Genomic DNA, 18,309 nt, shown 5'->3' on the forward strand with positions numbered 1-18,309 from the left:
CAGGAGCAAAGGACAAACAAAAGAAGTCTCTTGTTTCTCTTTTAAGATTCTTTAATAACCCCTTTGTGGCTAAACGACCCACCAACACTTGACACATCTATTCATTGCTAAGGCTTAAACCAGTGAAATGGTTAAATCAGTGCAATGGGAAGAATTCAAGAGGATGGTGTCAGAGGAACTTCTGTGATTGGCTGCTGTGTGCACTGATTTGCATGTCTGAGCTCATAAAACCCCCCCAAGAGTGGTCAGAGCATCTCAGAACTAGCAAGCCTGGCAGTGACACTTTGCAGAGCAGATCATTTCTACTATCCATGCAGTCTTCATAGAAATCCCATTGCCTGGTTTCTTCTCACCTGCTGCTGGTATTACTGACTTTAGAAAATGACTTTGATGAAAAGGGGATGCTGTTCCAGGAATCTTCACTATTGCCTTCTATGCTTTTTCACCCTGGTATCCATTGCTACCTGCAAGACTATACGTTACAGGACTTATGAAGAAGATGACCCTGGGACAGTCATAGGGACCTTAGCTGAAGACATGCACCTCAACCTACCTGCAGAAGGTAGCTTTCGTTTGATGAAACAGTTCAACAGCTCACTCATTCGTGTCAGAGAGAGTGATGGCCAGTTGAGCATTGGAGAGAGAATAGATCGGGAGCGGATTTGCAAGCAATCTCTCACTTGTAACCTTGCCCTGGACGTTGTCAGCTTCTCCAAGGAGCAATTCAAGTTGATTCATGTGGAAGTGGAGGTGAAAGACATCAATGATAACAGCCCTCACTTTCCCAATCCGGAGATACCTGTGGAGGTGTCTGAGAGCGCTTCAGTGGGCACCAGAATCCCACTGGAGATAGCTGTGGATGAGGATGTAGGGTCCAATTCTATCCAGAGCTTCCAAATCTCAGTCAACAGTCACTTCAGCCTTGATGTACAGACCAGGGCAGATGGAGTTAAATATGCAGACTTAGTCCTCATGAAAGAGCTGGACAGGGAAAGTCAGTCAGCTTATACCTTGGAACTGGTGGCCATGGATGGAGGAACCCCGTCGAGATCTGGAAGTGCCATGGTTAACGTGCGTGTTTTGGACTTCAATGATAACAGCCCAGTCTTTGAGAGGAACGCAATCACTGTGGAGTTGATGGAGGATGCTCCCGTAGGATACCTTCTGCTGGACCTCCATGCAGTTGACCCTGATGAAGGAGCTAATGGAGAGATAGTCTATGGCTTCACTCCCCAGGTGTCTCAAGAGGTACGTCAGCTCTTTAAAATTGATCCGAAATCTGGTCGTCTAACGCTTGAAGGTCAGGTTGACTTTGAGACAAAGCAAACCTATGAGTTTGATGTCCAAGCCCAGGACTTGGGTCCTAACCCTTTAACTGCCACTTGTAAAATAATTGTCCATATCCTAGATGTGAATGATAATGCTCCTTCTGTCACCATCACTCCTCTGACTTCCATCAGCGCAGGAGTAGCCTACATCACCGAGGCAGCCGCTAAAGACAGCTTTGTAGCGCTGATCAGCACCACGGACAGGGACTCTGGGGCCAACGGCCAAGTTCACTGCACTATCTACGGTCATGAACACTTCAAGCTCCAGCAAGCTTATGAAGACAGCTTCATGTTAGTCACCACCTCACCTTTAGACAGGGAGAGGATAGCAGAGTACAACCTGACAGTGGTGGCTGAGGACCTCGGTTCCCCACCATTCAAGACCATCAAGCAATACACCATCAGGGTGAGCGATGAGAACGACAATGCCCCAGTGTTTGCCAAACCAGTTTATGAAGTGTCAGTCATGGAGAATAATGCCCCTGGAGCTTATATCACCACAGTAGTGGCCAGGGACCCTGATCTTGGGCACAATGGTAAAGTTATCTACAGGCTGGTAGAATCAGAAGTTAATGGTGCCCCGATCTCCACCTATGTGTCCTTAGACCCTGCTACTGGAGCTGTTTATGCCCTGAGAACCTTCAATTATGAGATCCTCAAGCAGCTGGACCTAAGGATACAAGCCAGTGACGGGGGTTCTCCACAGCTCACAAGTAGCTCCATCATCAAGGTCAAGATTGTGGATCAAAACGATAACGCTCCAGTTATTGTTAACCCCATTCTGTCCAATAGCTCTGCAGAAGTGGTGATACCAGCTAGAGCTCCCCATGGCTTTCTTGTCACCCAGATTAAAGCCAAGGATGCAGATGAGGGGGTCAACGCAGAACTGTCCTTCAGCCTCTCAGAAGAGGGACGCAGCCTGTTCACCATCAACAAGGTGACAGGTGAGGTGTTCCTCACAGTAGACGTCAGTGATGACCTGGGGCAAGTATTCAAGACGGTGGTCACCGTCACAGATGGCGGCAGACCCTCTCTATCTACTACAGCCACTGTCAGCTTCCTGGTCACAGCCGCCACCCCTCCTGCCAACCATGAAGTCATGCAGCCAAGTTCTTGGGAGGAGAAAGTTTCCCGCTGGGACATTCCTCTGATCGTCATCATCGTCCTGGCAGGCAGCTGCACCCTGCTCCTGGCTGCCATCGTCACCATTGCCACCACATGCAACAAACGCAGGAAGGAGAATAAAGCCGGCAAGGAGAGGGACATCTCCGAGCTGGAGAAGGGGGAGCAGGACGACGAGGAGCTCATAGACAGCCAGAAGGGCAACCTGTTCGATGCCAGACCTTTCCCCAACGCGACCCCATTCACGGGGACGGAGGCAGCACCGGCGGCAGCAGTAGTCACCCCGGAGGTGCCCAGCGCCGAGGAGAACTTCAGCACCGGCCTCTATGACACCCAGAAGAGGCTGAGGACCGCCAACAACGAGGTAAGGCTGCGTCCGTGTGCGGGCGGGACGGGGGTGTGAACACGGCGCTATAACCGCTTGTATCCCGCAGAACTATGCACCGGCCCCCGGCTACGGCAAGGACGCGGGGCCCACGGTCACCGTGTGGAAGGGCCACTCATTCAACACCATATCCATTCGTGAAGCCGAGAAATTCAGTGGGAAGGACAGCGGCAAAGGGGACAGTGACTTCAATGACAGCGACTCCGACATCAGCGGGGACGCTCTGAAGAAGGACCTCATCAACCACATGCAGACAGGTAAGTGCCCCCAGATACCCAGGATGTGCCTGGATCTACCACCCATCTATCTTCTCTGTCTATTCTAGGGTCTATCTACAGTGTCTTGTTCTAATATCTGTCTGTCTGTCTGTCTGACTGTCTATTCTATGATCTATCTACAGTGTTCTGTTCTAATATCTGTCTGTCTGACTGTCTATTCTATGATCTATCTACAGTGTTCTGTTCTAATATCTGTCTGTCTGACTGTATATTCTGTGATCTATCTACAGTGTCCTGTTCTCATGTCTGTCTGTCTGACTGTCTATTCTAGAATCTATCTACAGTGTCTTGTTCTAATATCTGTCTGTCTGACTGTATATTCTGTGATCTATCTACAGTGTCCTGTTCTCATGTCTGTCTGACTGTCTATTCTAGGATCTATCTACAGTGTTCTGTTCTAATGTCTGTCTGTCTGTCTGTCTATTCTAGGATCTATCTACAGTGTTCTGTTCTAATATCTGTCTGTCTGACTGTCTATTCTAGGATCTATCTACAGTGTTCTGTTCTAATGTCTGTCTGTCTGTCTGTCTATTCTAGGATCTATCTACAGTGTTCTGTTCTAATATCTGTCTGTCTGACTGTCTATTCTAGGATCTATCTACAGTGTTCTGTTCTAATATCTGTCTGTCTGACTGTCTATTCTAGGATCTATCTACAGTGTTCTGTTCTAATGTCTGTCTGTCTGACTGTCTATTCTGTGATCTAACTACAGTATTCTGTTCTAATATCTGTCTGTATGTCTGTCTGACTGTCTATTCTGTGATCTATCTACAGTATTCTGTTCTAATATCTGTCTGTCTGTCTATTCTATGATCTATGTAGAGTGTCCTATTCTCATATCTGTATGTCTGTCTGTCTGACTGTCTATTCTGATCTATGTACAGTATTCTGTTCTAATATCTGTCTGACTGTCTATTCTAAAATCTATCTACAGTATTCTGTTCTAATATCTGTCTATCTTATCTGTCTGTCTATTCTAGGATCTATCTACACTATCATGTTCTCATATCTGTCTGACTGTCTATTCTATGATCTATCTACAGTGTCCTATTCTAATGTCTGTCTGTCTGTCTATGTTTTATCATTTGTCTGTTCGATTATCTGTCTGCCTGTCTGTTTTATCATCTGTCTATTCTATGATTTATCTATCTACAAAATTCTATTCTCATATCTGTCGGTCTATTTGTTCTGTTATCCGTCTATCTACAGTATTTTATTATATTCTAATTATCTATCCATCCATCCTATGACCTATCTACAGTATTTTATTGTAATATCTATCTATCTATCTATCTATCTATCTATCTATCTATCTATCTATCTATCTGTTCTATTATCTGTCTGTCTGTCCATCTATCTGTCGGTCTATCTGTTCTGTTATCTGTCTATCTGCAGTATTTTATTCTATTCTAATTATCTCTCTTACTATCTGTCTATCTGTTTATTATTTGTCTGCTTGTCTGTCTATTCTATGATCTGTGTATTGTATTTTATTCTAATTATCTATATCTATCTATCTATGTATGAATCCATCTATCTATCTACCTACCTACCTACCTATTTATATTTGCCCATATCAGGGCTTTAGTAGCAAGACACCCTACATCTGAGAGCCCACCCATTACTTGCAGTTTTCACTGTCTATATGTAAATCATTCACAAGAGATAGGTAGATAGACAGACAGACAGACAGATTTACTAGTAAATTGCATCTGAGAGGCAAGGTCACTTGAAGGATCTTCTGGTACTTCTACCATTTTGGAATATTATTACATTTGGTCTCTTTTTTATGGGAATAGTCTAATTTGAACCAGTAGGCCATGTCCCATAGCTTTATTATCCAAAGCATGATTCAAAATCAATGGAACATAGTATATTAAAGTCCATAAAAAATGGATACTCCCACATATATTGACCTAAGATAATAATCAACTGACAGCGAGTCTGTCAAAACTATCCCCACCACAGTAGAATACATAATCTGATGGTCTGCAGGTAGTAGGAAAATCCTTAGCATGAATTTATGGCTGTCTTATTATACATCATTATGGTGATGTATCTCAACAGGACACGTACCTAGTCAATCTAAGAGACAGGGAAAATATTGTTTATTCACTTCACTCTGCTTCCTATACCCATCTCTAAAAGCCCTATTTGTATTTTAGGACTATGGGCCTGTACAACAGAGTGTAAGATCCTAGGTCATTCTGACCGCTGTTGGAGTCCATCATGTGGAAGACCACCAAATGTCCATTCTGCGGCCATGCACACAGGCCAGCTCTCAGTCTCCAGCTTTGGCAAGAGCACCTCTCTCCCTCGAGATCCTCTGCATAGAGATAACTATTACCAATCATCATCAGCTCAAGCACACCTCCAGAAAACTGGTGGACTTCAGTGTGTGTATGAGAAGGTGCCACCCAAAGACTACGAAAGCAGGACAATTACTTTAATTTCACCTCCGAGATCTGGCAGGCTTCCTGATTTACAAGAAATCAGCATGCCTCTTTACAAGTCTCCTGGCACAAGTAGATATGTGCCATCGCAGGACACCACATGTGAACAGGATGAACTTTAGTCTAACACAATCGGACTTGTACAGTCTGTTACGGACAGCCACAATTGGTGTAAATGGGACTGAATAACTCTAAGAGTTTTAAGTTATTGACCATAGTTAAATAATAATGATCCTTTATTTAGGTACAAGAAGTCTTAACGCACTTCATTTGCCATAGTTCAAGTTATATCTATGAGGTTATTTATTACAAAGCATTACAACGTCTTCCAGTTATAAAATTGTCAAGAAATGATCGTTTTTAGGTGAGGGATTTTACAAAAACAATGCAAGACCAGACAAATTCAGATCACACATTGTAGGTCAAACCAACATACACTGGTCCTCCGTTATGAAAAACAGTGCAGAAAAAAAAAAGGTAGCGCTAATCAAAACAACCAGTCAGGTTTCAGCATTGATTGATGGGTTGGCATTGGCAACATCTCAGTTTTTTCTGTATTTGTTTCTATAAATGAGATCAACTTTTTGTAAATATACCTCAACTGGAATTTTTCTTCCTTGACATGGTTACTTTACACTGCCCCATGTGCTCCATTTCCATTTTTGGTGGAAAATTGGGCTATTTTTTAAAAGGGTTCTCTGGGATTTTGATATAGATGGGAATTTGACTCCCAACAAACCTCGCCCATCAGCTGTTTGAAGAGTCTGTGGCTTTCCGGTGAGAGCCGCTGCCTCTTCCTAGGCCAGTGACATCACCTTCATTAGTCACATGGCCTAGGCTAAGATGAATGGGGCTGAACTGCAAGTACAGTTGATATGCAGTGGATAGTGCTGTGCTTGGTAAGCTGTGAGGGTGCTCACCAGAGCAATGCTGCCTCTTCAAACAGCTGATCGGTGGGGCCCCAGGTTGTCAGACCGCCGCCAATCTGATATTAATGACCGATCCTGAGGATAGGTCATCAATATCAAAATATTGGAAAACCCCTTTAAATGTGTTGCAAAAAATATATATTCAATCAATAAAAAGACTATAATCCCGTTTCTTTGCTGCTCCCCTAGACTATGCTGCACTAGTTTACCTAGATGGTAAATTCAACCACTCCTAAATCCACTCCAACTCCATTACCTTTTGAAAATCACTACATTGTCCATATCTAGTAGCAGCCATTAACTATACTCTTCACTACCAATGGAATTTCTTATATTGCATACCGTATTATATATATTTTTTTCATAAATCCATATTTCACAAGCCATTACACTTTTGTAGTGCAAGACCGTTTGCCTACAGGGCAAGCTGGAGAGATGGGCATACTAGTTTTTATATATCAGATATATTAGTGTTATGTACATTACATTACAGACTCTCTTTGCATTATGTAGGTGTACTTGTACCTGGATAAACCGTGGCCAGTGTGTGTGTATATTTGTGATACACATTCACACATACACTCATTGAAACAGTGGGAGGAATCTATCAAAGTCTTACTCTGGATGCACAAAATAATTCAACCAAATGAAACGTTTTCAAACGCATAGTATTTTTTTTATTTATTCAATGGAATTAATTTGTGCCGACCAAGCTTAATTTTTGCATATGTGCAAAATGTTGATAATTTCCCCCCAATGTGCCTTAAATCAAAGAAATGGTGGGATCACATTCCTGTCAGGTCAATATCATTTGATATGGGTAATCAAATATTGTTTGACGTTTTGGTAATTTTTATGAGATGTGCAGTATTTCATTTTTTTACTGTGTTTTTTGCTCTGATCTCACACATGGCTTGCCATTGGTTAGTGAAATTACATGACTACTGTGTACTTGTAATAAGTTTGTAAATAGTGGGGAAATTTGTTCTATTTTTATATAAAAATTTTCAAAATTATTGCCAAAGGAACTATGTGTATGAATAGAATTCTAAACTTATGTCACTTGAAATGTATGTGTTGCAAATGTACATTTTTAAAATCCTTGAAAATACTTGACCTGAAAAGTGGGAGTTGTAGCTGATGCACCAGTGGACCATATACAGTGTTACTGCGTTTTTATTTCAGCAATTGATGTCACCATCAAACACAATAAAGTATTTGTGAATTAAGTCAAGAACTTCTTTTTTTAAATTGACTAAAACGTTCTTTATTTCCAGGCCTTGCACACAATAGGGTAGAATTACCAATCCTGTCTAAAACCAAGTCTAAAGACGCACCAAAGTTACTTTGGTGGCTCATGCTGGATGCTGAATTTGGAGAATGGCTAAACGCTTTCGTCTTACCTTACATCAAGAATTGGTTGACTTGCTTCACGCCAATGTTTTGTGCAAAATTGATGCAGTTTGGTGAATGTTGTGTTTCTACACATTTTTCCATCCATGGTTTAGCAGAAAGAAGGTGGAGTTTCAATGGAAAGGGCGACGTTTAAGAGGAGCAATTTTGTGCCAAAATGCCGTCACAATTCTGGCGTAAAACTCAGTCTCAAAGTAAGCCAACCAATAGTTAGTATAAAGTGCCGCTTTAATGAGCCACTACGATAAATCTGGTGCAGGTCTTGACAGCCTGTGTTAGCTTACACCATCTTTAGGATTAGTAGATCTGGGCTTCGGTCACATCTTAACACCGCTTTTCTACTAAGCCACACCTCTTTTACTATAAGCCACACCCTTAGGCATGATAGATTATTCTTTTTGTCAAGTTTGATTCATAAATAGGTCTAAAAAATATCCCAAATTTGCAAAGTTGCATAAAATTTGGCCATATTTTAAGCCTAATACTAGGCACAATCACATCACTAAATGTGGGCAAATATCTTGATGAGACTTCCTCAGGATGCACTATTAAAACACTATGGCCCACGTGTTTTTAATTCTGGTATTTCATATGCCACTCTTAAGCAAAAAATAGTTCCACCAAATTTATTAAAAGGTGCATGCCTCATTTTTGCATTTTCATTTTACACACCTTGCATTTCCAAAGCCATAACTTTTTTATTTTTCCTTCCACATGGCTGTAGACAGCCTGTTTTATTGTGAGACAAGTTGTACCCTCTAATGGCGCCATTTGATATTCCATAAATGAACTGGCAAACTGAAAATAAATATTAATGGGTGCAATTGGTTGAAAACCATTGTGTCAATGTTTTATTCGTTTTATTTAGTTGTATGACAAAAATGTGTTAGCTTTATTCTGCAGGTCAGTGCTAATTTTTCCAGTTTTTATGTTTTAATACTTAAAAATAAATTTAAAAAAAACACGTGGAAGCCGTAACTTTTTATTTTTCTTTCTACGGAACTATGTGAGGCTTTTTTTTTTTTTGCTTTTTTTGAGGTGGAAGCTATAGTTTTTATTGATACTGTTTGGGTGTCTGTATGACATTTTGATCACTATTTATTCATTTTTTTGGGAGGCTAAGTGACTAAAAATGTCAATATGGGTATTTACTGTATATGTTTTTCTGGTATGGCGTTGGGATGAATGCTTTTGGGATGAATGCTTTTATATTTAAAGGGATTATCCCATTAAAATGAAAATGAGACATCATATAGGGCATGACAACCTCTTTCTAACAAATCTAGAACCAGTTCTGTACCTCACATGGATCCAGCGATCTCCACATTCATTGCTCCAATTGTTCATCTAGATTTATTTCAGACTGGCAGCTCAGGGTGTGTGTTCCTTCACAGAGGGCGTGTCCTGTCTGCTGCAGCTGGTGGCAGTTGAAGGATGGAACTGAGCATGTGCTTCCATCTCTGTGAGCCGGACACAAATAGATTTAATTTAATAACTCAGTAGTTGTAATAAATGTTTAATTACTTTCAATTACAATAGTATTCAGATCCAGGTGCTGGTTTGAAAACTGTAGAATATTTTTTGTGGGACAATCCTTTAATTTTGGACGTAGAGATACCAATGTATTTTTTTGTTTATTTATTTTTATTTGTAAAATAGGGAAATAGGGATGTTTTGAATTGTTAATTTTATTATTGATATTTTTAAACAAATATATATTTTTTTTTTTATTTCATTTTTAGCCCTTCTAGGGGGTTGAACATGTGACCATTAGAACTTATATACAGTTGACTATTGCAGTCTATAGCAAAATTGCGGTTCCTATTAAAGGGAATCTGTCACCAGGCATTGTGCTTGGCTTATCACCATTGGCCAGCCCCTCCCTCACTGCTGTGTCATTGCCTGGCCCTGGGAATCAAAGCGGCCAGGGAGAGGCTGGTCACAGAAATGAGTGGAGCTTGGGTGCAATGGTGCAGTGGTGATGCCCTCATTGCATATAAAGAAAAAGTATAATAACTCAGGAACAAAGCCTCAGATCAACAAGGAAAATAGCGTTTTAATCAGGTGAACCACAGCTATATGGCTATGCAAACAGTTGCATAGAGAGGTCCCTTATGCCAAGCATGATGCCTTGAAGGGCTAGCTCAGCTGAATATAATGGTACCTTTCACTTCACCATCTGTCGTTTCATTCTGGAGAAAAGGATTGACAGGATCAGGTGCTTGCATATTCTTCTCATCTGACCCTGTCAATCAAGAATGAGAGTGAGGAAGCAGGAAGAGCAAGGGTGCACATAGTGGCTTGTTCACTCCCTCCGTGCACTTAGTTACTCATTTGCATATTGATTAAGCTACAGTACATGCACACGAACGTTGTTTGTTTCCGTGTCCATTGCGTTTTTTTTTTTGCGGATAGGATGCGGACCCATTCATTTCAATAGGTCTGCAGAAAATGCGGACAGCACACTGTGTGCTGTCCGCATCAGTATGTCCGTTCTGTAGCCCCGCAAAAAAAATAGAACATGTCCTATTCTTGTCCGTTTTAGGTATTGTTACAATGGATCTACAAAAAAAAAAACGGATGGCATATGGATGTCAGCCGTTTTTTGGGCGGATCTGCAATTTTTGGGCCGCAAAACACATATATGTAGCCTTAGGGCTCATTCACACGAACGTGTGCTGCCCGTTGCCGTATTGCGGACCGCATTTCATTTCATAGCGCTGTACATATGATGAGGAGTGCACATACATAATACAGACGATTGCACTAAGCACGAACAAGACGAGTTACAGACTAGTACAGAAGGAGAGAGCGCCCTGCCCGTGAGGGGTTACAATCTACAAGGTATGGAGGAAGGACACAGTAGGTGCGGGTGAAGCTGGTCATGGCGGTATAGAGGCAGCAGGGTCACTGGTTGTAGGCTTGTAATAATAATCTCTGTGTATAAATAAATATATATATATATATATATACTTTTTAATATGTACCCTTATCCTTGTTCTTAGATTATTATTTAACCATTACATGTATACTAACAAATAAGGTCACCCTGTGCAGACATCCCATCTAATTGAATTGCATTAGACCTTTAATATGGGACTGTAATAGCATCTATTCGAATAAAAAACATTTATTTGAATAGAAGCAATATATCTTTAAAACAAGGCAACCAAGCCGTGAACCCACGCTATCTGCTATCACGTGACCGCATTACATGGCGGTCACATGGTATGCGGGTCACATGATGCAGAAACCCGGCACATACAGGCCGGCCGCACTTAGTGCGGTAACCAGCGTCTAAATACCATGGATACGCACCACGTGATCGATCACGTGGCACGGAACCCGGCAGACACAGGCCGGCTGCACTCGCACTAGCGTCTGAGCATCATGGAGACGCACCATGTGGCCGCAGTTAATGCGATCACGTGGACCCGCTCCCAATAAATTAGTTTTGTGAGTTTTATGATGATATAAATGCTCGTTTTTGACCGCAATTTGGCGGAATAATGGCTCCATAAGAGCCTAAATAATGTTCTTGGGTCTGACTACAGTTTTGTGACAAAATAAAGTATATGCAAATCAGAGAGCACTTGTGGCAGCACCCCTCCCCCTGGACTGTCCACGGATGCTTTTTTTTGGTGTTTTTTTTATGCTTATCTCTGACTAGAAATACTTGTAATATGTGCAACACTAAGCATGGAGTCTTTTCAACCTGATGAAGGGGGCTTGAGTACCCCCAAAACACATTGTTTTATTGACAAAAAAGAAAAACTGAATAAAGAAGAAGAACTTTACTATTCTTCATGTGAGTGTCCAAGCCAATGTTTTTGCGCCACATCGTGATCCTGATATATCTCTACTACATTGCCTTTGGGGAAGACTAGGCATCTCCTCCAGAAGCTTTGGATACTACAGCATCATAAAGCGACACGTGGATACACGAGTTCTACAAACCTACAGTAGAGTTGTGCCTATTTATTGCACAACCGTTTAAGGTGAGCCTAAATTTTTTTTTTCTATCAACCAGTCTGACTAAACTGAAACATACTACCCTATGGTGCACTTTCTTTCTGCTATTGTAGCCACTATAAGCCTGTACATGTAAATAATTATTGAAGGGCACTATCTACATGGTACTAGTATTTTCAGGTGGTTTATATGTTTCTGCAGTATAATATTGGGGAGCACAGTGGCATAGTATTGGGGGTGGTAGGATGATTTGTCCCGAAGGTAGAAGGATGATGGAAAAGTAGGAAACTAAGATGTTCTTTTTCTCAAAATGCAGAGACAAGAGATGGCTGAAAAATCATCATGGTGGTCTGGTCTGAATGGAGAAGAGGAGGAGGATAGCTCATCAGTAAAAAAAAAAAAACACACTTGGAAAACCCATAAAAATTTGGTGCATCTCCTGTCAGTCTATGAACCAGAAAGACAAATCTATACCAGCTATGCCAGTTTTGAAACTGTGTTTCAATCCATGGGGTAATGATGATAATTATATACAGGTAAGTATTATATGGTTTTTATAGGGAAGCAATGCTGCACCCCTAGAAGTGGCTGGTGTGTAAATTATACAGATGTAGCAGCGCTAGCGATCATAGTAGAATCGTGTGAGCACAGAGCGATATCCTGTACAGTAATTAGTAGCGAAGCACGTATAAAGAGTAGTGAGAAAAATCAGAGTGCAGTTTGGGTTTGTAAACAGCAGATGGCGCATGGAATCGTTAATTTCTAACGATAATTTATTTTCCCTTAGTCCTAACAGCAGCACAGATGGGGTTAACCACCCCCCATAGACTGGTAGGACCGGCGGAATTTTAATGAGCCCAAGTAATAATTAAAGACTTATCCCTCCCCTATAAAGGAGGGAATCACCTCCAGCCCATTGTGTTATAGCAAGAAAAAACTAGTCTTACTAGGGTGGGAAATTTGTGTGCTGCTGTTAGGACTAATGGAAAACAAATTATCGTTAGAAATTAACGATTCCCTTACGTCCTACCAGCAGCACAGATGGGGAGATAGCAAGAAGAACCCTTAGGGAGGGCCATCATGCCTGGCAGAACTAAGAATAGTCTGCCCAAAGGCAGAGTACTCAGCTAATCTGGCATCTAGTCTATAATGGGAGATGAATGTACATTCAGAGCTCCAGGAGGCAAATTTGAAAATCACGTCAAGCGGAAGAAGACTCCTCTCGGCAAAAGAAGTGGCTACAGCCCTCGTAGAATGGGCTTTACAAACCCCGGAGGGTCTAGAGATTGGGAAACAAAGGATTCCCTATTAGCCTCCTTAATCCATCGACTGAAGGATGGTTTACACGCCTAACGGCCTTTAAACTTACCGGCAAGCAGGATTAGAAGATTTACATCTTTCCTGAACTCCTTGATCTATCCACATAGATCCGGAGGCATCTCGAGACATCCAAAGGATGTATACCAGGTTCCTCGGAGGAGGTAGAAGGTCTAGAAAGAACCGGGAGGGATATCACCTGGTTGATATTCTGGAAAGAAGGAACCTTAGGCCTAAAGTACAGGAGAAATCTTAAAAGGACCCGGTCTTGCAAAAAAAGAGGTGCCATAAAGCCCAAGGGACTGCCTACGCAGATGCTGACATGAGCCCCAACATCTTCATGAGAGTCCAAATTGGAACTCGCCAAGGCACGGATAGGAATTCTGCCATGTTCTGTATTCGGGATCTTCTTTCTGGAGTCAACCGGAGAGATCTCCCAACGGAGTCGATTATGAAGCCTAAATATCTTACTGAAGTCGACAGGCTCACGTTCGACTTCTGCCAGTTCATGATCCACCTTAGGCGGAACAGAAAGGAAATCGCTACATGAAGATGGTGGGTCAGGACCACAAAGGAAGAGGCTTTTAAAAGCCAATTGTCCATATAAGGAATGATGGTCAGTCCTTGGAGTCTTAGAGCCGCCACCACAGAAACTACCACCTTGGTGAAAGTGTGAGGGGCAGAAGAAATGCCGAAGGGAAGGGCAATGAACTGAAGGTGTCTGGTGACACCTGACACCTGGACCGCGATCCTGAGATATTTCCTGGAAGCAGGATGAATCGGGATGTGCAAATATGCATCCTTGAGGTCCAGGGTTGCCATCACATCTCCAGGATTGAGAACGTGAACCACTGACCTGATGGTTTCCATACGGAACCTTACTTTCCTTACGTATCGATTAAAGAATCTCAAATTGATAATCATCCGGAGATCCCCTGACGCCTTGGGAACCAGAAACACTGGTGAGTAAATCTCTAAGCCCCGTTCCCCTGCCGGAACCTCCTCCAGAGCCCCCTTGTGGATGTAATCCTGAATGTAAGCCTCCAGAACCGACTGCCTTGCGGCCTGTGGAAGTTTGGTTCTGATGAACCTGTCCGGAGGCAGAGAAATAAGATTGATTGAGTACCCCTCTGAGATGACATTTAGGACCCAGGGATCCGAAATCATCCAAGAGCCTTGAGGAGGCCCGTAGTCAGGAGGTGGATTTTTTATCCTTGGCACCTTCACGAGAGCGCCTCGAACCTCTTCACTGCGCTCCCCAGTCCCTCCGGGCTCTTGACTGCTGGTCAGACCTACCACCACGGTTTTGTCTGCCTCGCTCCCGAAAGGACTGTTGGGGAAGACTCTTCCCCTTTTTATCTGACAGGTCTTCCATAATCTTATCCAACTCTGAGTCGAACAAACGGTTGGGCTCAAAGGGAAGGCTACATAAATTATATTTAGAGGAATTGTCAGCGACCCACAGCTTAAGCCACAAAGGCCTGCGGGCCGCTGACACCAGGGTCATGGTTTTAGCCGCCAACTTCAGCTGTTGTTGCGCTGTATCAGACAGTAAATCCATCGCCAGGTTGACAGTCTTGAAAGCCGCCAGAATGTCGTCCCGAGACACCTTCTGATCCACATCCATCTGGATCTGGTTTAATCGAGACCGGAGGAAGGTAGAAACTTCTGTAGCAGCGATGGCCGTAGACGCGGAAGCTGCAGCTGCCGTATAACCTCTCCTGAGTGTGCACTCTGCTCTCCTGTCAAGGCGATTCTGCAGACTCGACCCATCGTCCGCAGGAACCAGAGTGCACTTGGACAGTTTGGCAATCGCCATGTCCACCTTGGGAATGGAACCCCACGATTCCACCAAGGGTTTAGCCATCGGAAACATGGTTCTGAATCTTTAGTTAGAATCGGATCTTTTTTCGGGTTTCTTCCACTCTGCCACTCTGTGCACATGACAGAGAGGAGGGTCTCATCCGCTTTAAAGACACGAAGTGCCCGACTAGCGGGATCAGAGGGCTCCCCCAGGTCAACATCATGGTCCCCCGACCTGATGGACTTAAGTAACTTTTGCGTCTTATCAGGAGGAAAGAAGCATGAAGTAAGCTCCTCCTCATCCGAGGAGGAGGAACTCAAGGAGACTACGGAAGGTCTCTCTACTGGAGCCGAAGACTCCATAGGAGTCTGAGTAGGAAGCCTCTCATCCAGCAGGCTTATAACCCCTTTGATGGATCCATCAACATAGGTCTTCACCCACTGATACATATCCTGCATCGTAGGTTCGGTGGAAGGTTGGACCCTCAGACGGCAGCCGTCACACCTGGAGTAGGGACAGCTATCTTCCAAAAGCGCGCTACAATCATAGCACGATAAATGTTTCCGCTTGGAACCCGCCTTTTTGCCATTCGAATCCCGTGGAGGCGACATCACTGCGGGAAAAAAAGGATAAGTAAAACATTTGTAAACAACCAATAAATGTTTCAGGAGAAAGGTAAAAGAAAGGCAGACCGGCGGAAGCTGAAAATGAGGACCAGAAATAAGGCACCAATAAGTGGAGGAACACCAGCTTATAGGACTCTGGGAGCTAGCTTAAAAAGCATGTGCAGCCAGAGAACGACCTGGTTCACAATGTTTTCTTAAATAGGGGAGGAACCGAGTCCCTGCCCCCAGAGGAGAAAAACACATATCAGTAAATAAAAAGGTTTCCCCCCCAGGAAGGAATACAATAAAACCTCCAACCGGAGGAAAAATCGTGAATTATATATTTCAAAAAATCGCAATAATGACGCGAAATCGCGTCGCAAGGAAAAATTCCGGAAGTGACGTCAGATACCAACATCACTTCCGGAAGATGGCGGCGCCCAGCGGCCGCAAGGAAAAGGACCGAGGAGGCCGAAAATTGCACCGCAGCGAAGCACCGCTGCGCAGCGCCGGCAGCAGGTAAGCTGCCGGACAAGCCATCTAGTAAAAGCGGAGGCAAAGCCCGCAGATAAAATGAAAAAAAGATTCCCCCCTAAGAGAGGGGGACTCACCGCCTAGTCCACCTGTCCGGAGGACAGAAAAAAACACAATGGGCTGGAGGTGATTCCCTCCTTTATAGGGGAGGGTTAAGTGTTTAATTATTACTTGGGCTCATTAAAATTCCGCCGGTCCTACCAGTCCATGGGGGGTGGTTAACCCCATCTGTGCTGCTGGTAGGACGTAAGGGAACTGCTGTTTCCACTGCATATTCAGGACGACACAGACGTAATGTTATACTGTAATTTCACTATTTCCCAGTCCATGATCTGCCCCGTTCCCATCCTCACAGCCATGGAACGATCAGAACAGATGGACTGATGAGGGCAAGTGGTCGGGTCTGTGGGATAACTGTGGCCCTGGAATTAATATAAGAATGCAGGATGGTGGGGCGGGCATTTCGTGATAGCGACACAGAGGTGATGTTATAATTGACCAGTCTGACAGAGCTACTTTACTACTGTAACTCTTCATTATTCTTGGGTGACAACACAGAGGTCATCACTCAGCTTTTCCAGAGATCGATGCAGTGGACACTTGGAAAGCTGGGTGCCAATCCTGTGGGAGCGCTGATCACCTTGTATCAGTGCGGTTTACTACTCTTCATGGATGTGTCTGAGGAGACGCATCATCATGATTGTTCTTCTAATGTTGCAGAAAAAGAGGGAACTTGCCATTTTAAAAATACTGTGAAATTAGAAGCATTCCTGGAATGGATGACGCCTCCCGGGGCAGCGTGGGAAGCAGCGGCACTGAGCGCATGGACACAGCTACTGTACATGTTTTAATTTTTTTGGGGTTATACTGTACTGTAGTATTATTAAGCAATTTCCAAGACAGAGCCGCACTCTATCATCTCAATGTAGAGCTGCGGAGCGGCCGCCTGGATCCTATCTGAATGAATTATTATTCTTAATATTACTCCATGATGCAAAGGGATATCAGCATTGTGAACGGTGATTAAAGTCTATCTAGGAGATTATTGGTCTGGATACTTGGTTTTATGTACCTTCTAAAAACTGCTGTGGCGAAACAGGGGGCTGCACGTGAATTTGACGGTTAAATACAGTATCTATTATACAGTATGCCGATTTTGCGGACAACAGAACAATTCCAGTGTCTGCTCGTGTCTCTTGCTCCTTGCTAGAAATCGCTTGTTTTGGGTGCAGCTGTAGTAAATTCGGAAAACATGCCTCTCTGAGATCGCATTCTCTTCTGCCATGTTTTTACCGTATGGGAAACTGACATTTGCTTCTTTTGCTGGCCATGTTCCCACAATCCCAGGAGAGCAGCTTCATACTGTACAAAAATAAAGGCTTTTTAAATTTAGATCACGTCTGTCCCTTTGTTGATACATTAGAACCAAAGAAACAAAAAAATTTATTTTGCGTATTAATTTATGAATGAACATTGTGAAATTGACAACTGATTATAACCCTACATAGCCCATTTATCCGCTGAAAATACTGTACATGTAACTACTGTACTTGAATAATACAGCCTCGTACTGTACAGTATACAGTATACTGTACTGTATATGCTACAGACATTAACCACACCCATCCATTTCTGTCTGTCGCGCATACTGTACAGTACAGTGTACTCATTTACCACCCCCGTCATTGAGATCACTGAGATACTGTACACTACTGTACCTTTTCTAGCCTTGCGTGAGATCAGAATGAATTATTTCTGATTAATCATATGATTATTACCATCTATAATAAGCCATTTTATTATTCTGGCTGTATAGTGTACTGTAGGTGACAGACATTGTACTGTAGGTGACAGACATTGGATGTACTGTAATATCGACATATTGTAACCTACTGCTAATGGGACATAATCTCAGATTGTTCTCTATTTTACCTTTTGTTTTATGTTTTATTTTTTTGTTTCATATTTTAATATTTATGTCTCTGGAGAGGAGTTAATAAATACTTTGCTGTATGTTGGTTACAACTATAGATCTATGGAATGTTGGGCAAGAATAAATGTGAAAGAATATAATCAAAATATATTACATGGACAGCATCCCGTGCGTCTGTCTATAAGGGTCTATTCACACGTCCGTAGAATGGGTCCGGATCCGTTCCGCAACGTTCC

General features: G+C 42.9%; 1 protein-coding gene across 1 annotated transcript; it reads left to right on the top strand.

Moving 5' to 3' along the window:
- Nucleotides 1-381: 381 nt before the first annotated feature.
- Nucleotides 382-6,444, top strand: LOC120993894 (protocadherin-8-like). Its single transcript, XM_040422362.1, has 3 exons — nucleotides 382-2,814; nucleotides 2,885-3,092; nucleotides 5,279-6,444. The coding sequence occupies exons 1-3, from the start codon at nucleotides 382-384 to the stop codon at nucleotides 5,686-5,688; spliced, it is 3,051 nt and encodes a 1,016-aa protein (XP_040278296.1). The 3' UTR covers nucleotides 5,689-6,444.
- Nucleotides 6,445-18,309: the final 11,865 nt, after the last annotated feature.

This window comes from Bufo bufo, chromosome 3 (genome assembly GCF_905171765.1).
Source record: "Bufo bufo chromosome 3, aBufBuf1.1, whole genome shotgun sequence".
In the NCBI taxonomy this organism is placed as follows: domain Eukaryota; kingdom Metazoa; phylum Chordata; class Amphibia; order Anura; family Bufonidae; genus Bufo; species Bufo bufo.

Excerpts from the sequence above, each read along its gene's own strand:
- LOC120993894 (XM_040422362.1), top strand. The coding sequence starts at position 382 with ATGACTTTGATGAAAAGGGGATGCTGTTCCAGGAATCTTCACTATTGC. Across the intron at positions 2,815-2,884 it reads TGAGGACCGCCAACAACGAG|AACTATGCACCGGCCCCCGG; the intron begins GTAAGGCTGCGT and ends TGTATCCCGCAG. Across the intron at positions 3,093-5,278 it reads CATCAACCACATGCAGACAG|GACTATGGGCCTGTACAACA; the intron begins GTAAGTGCCCCC and ends TTTGTATTTTAG.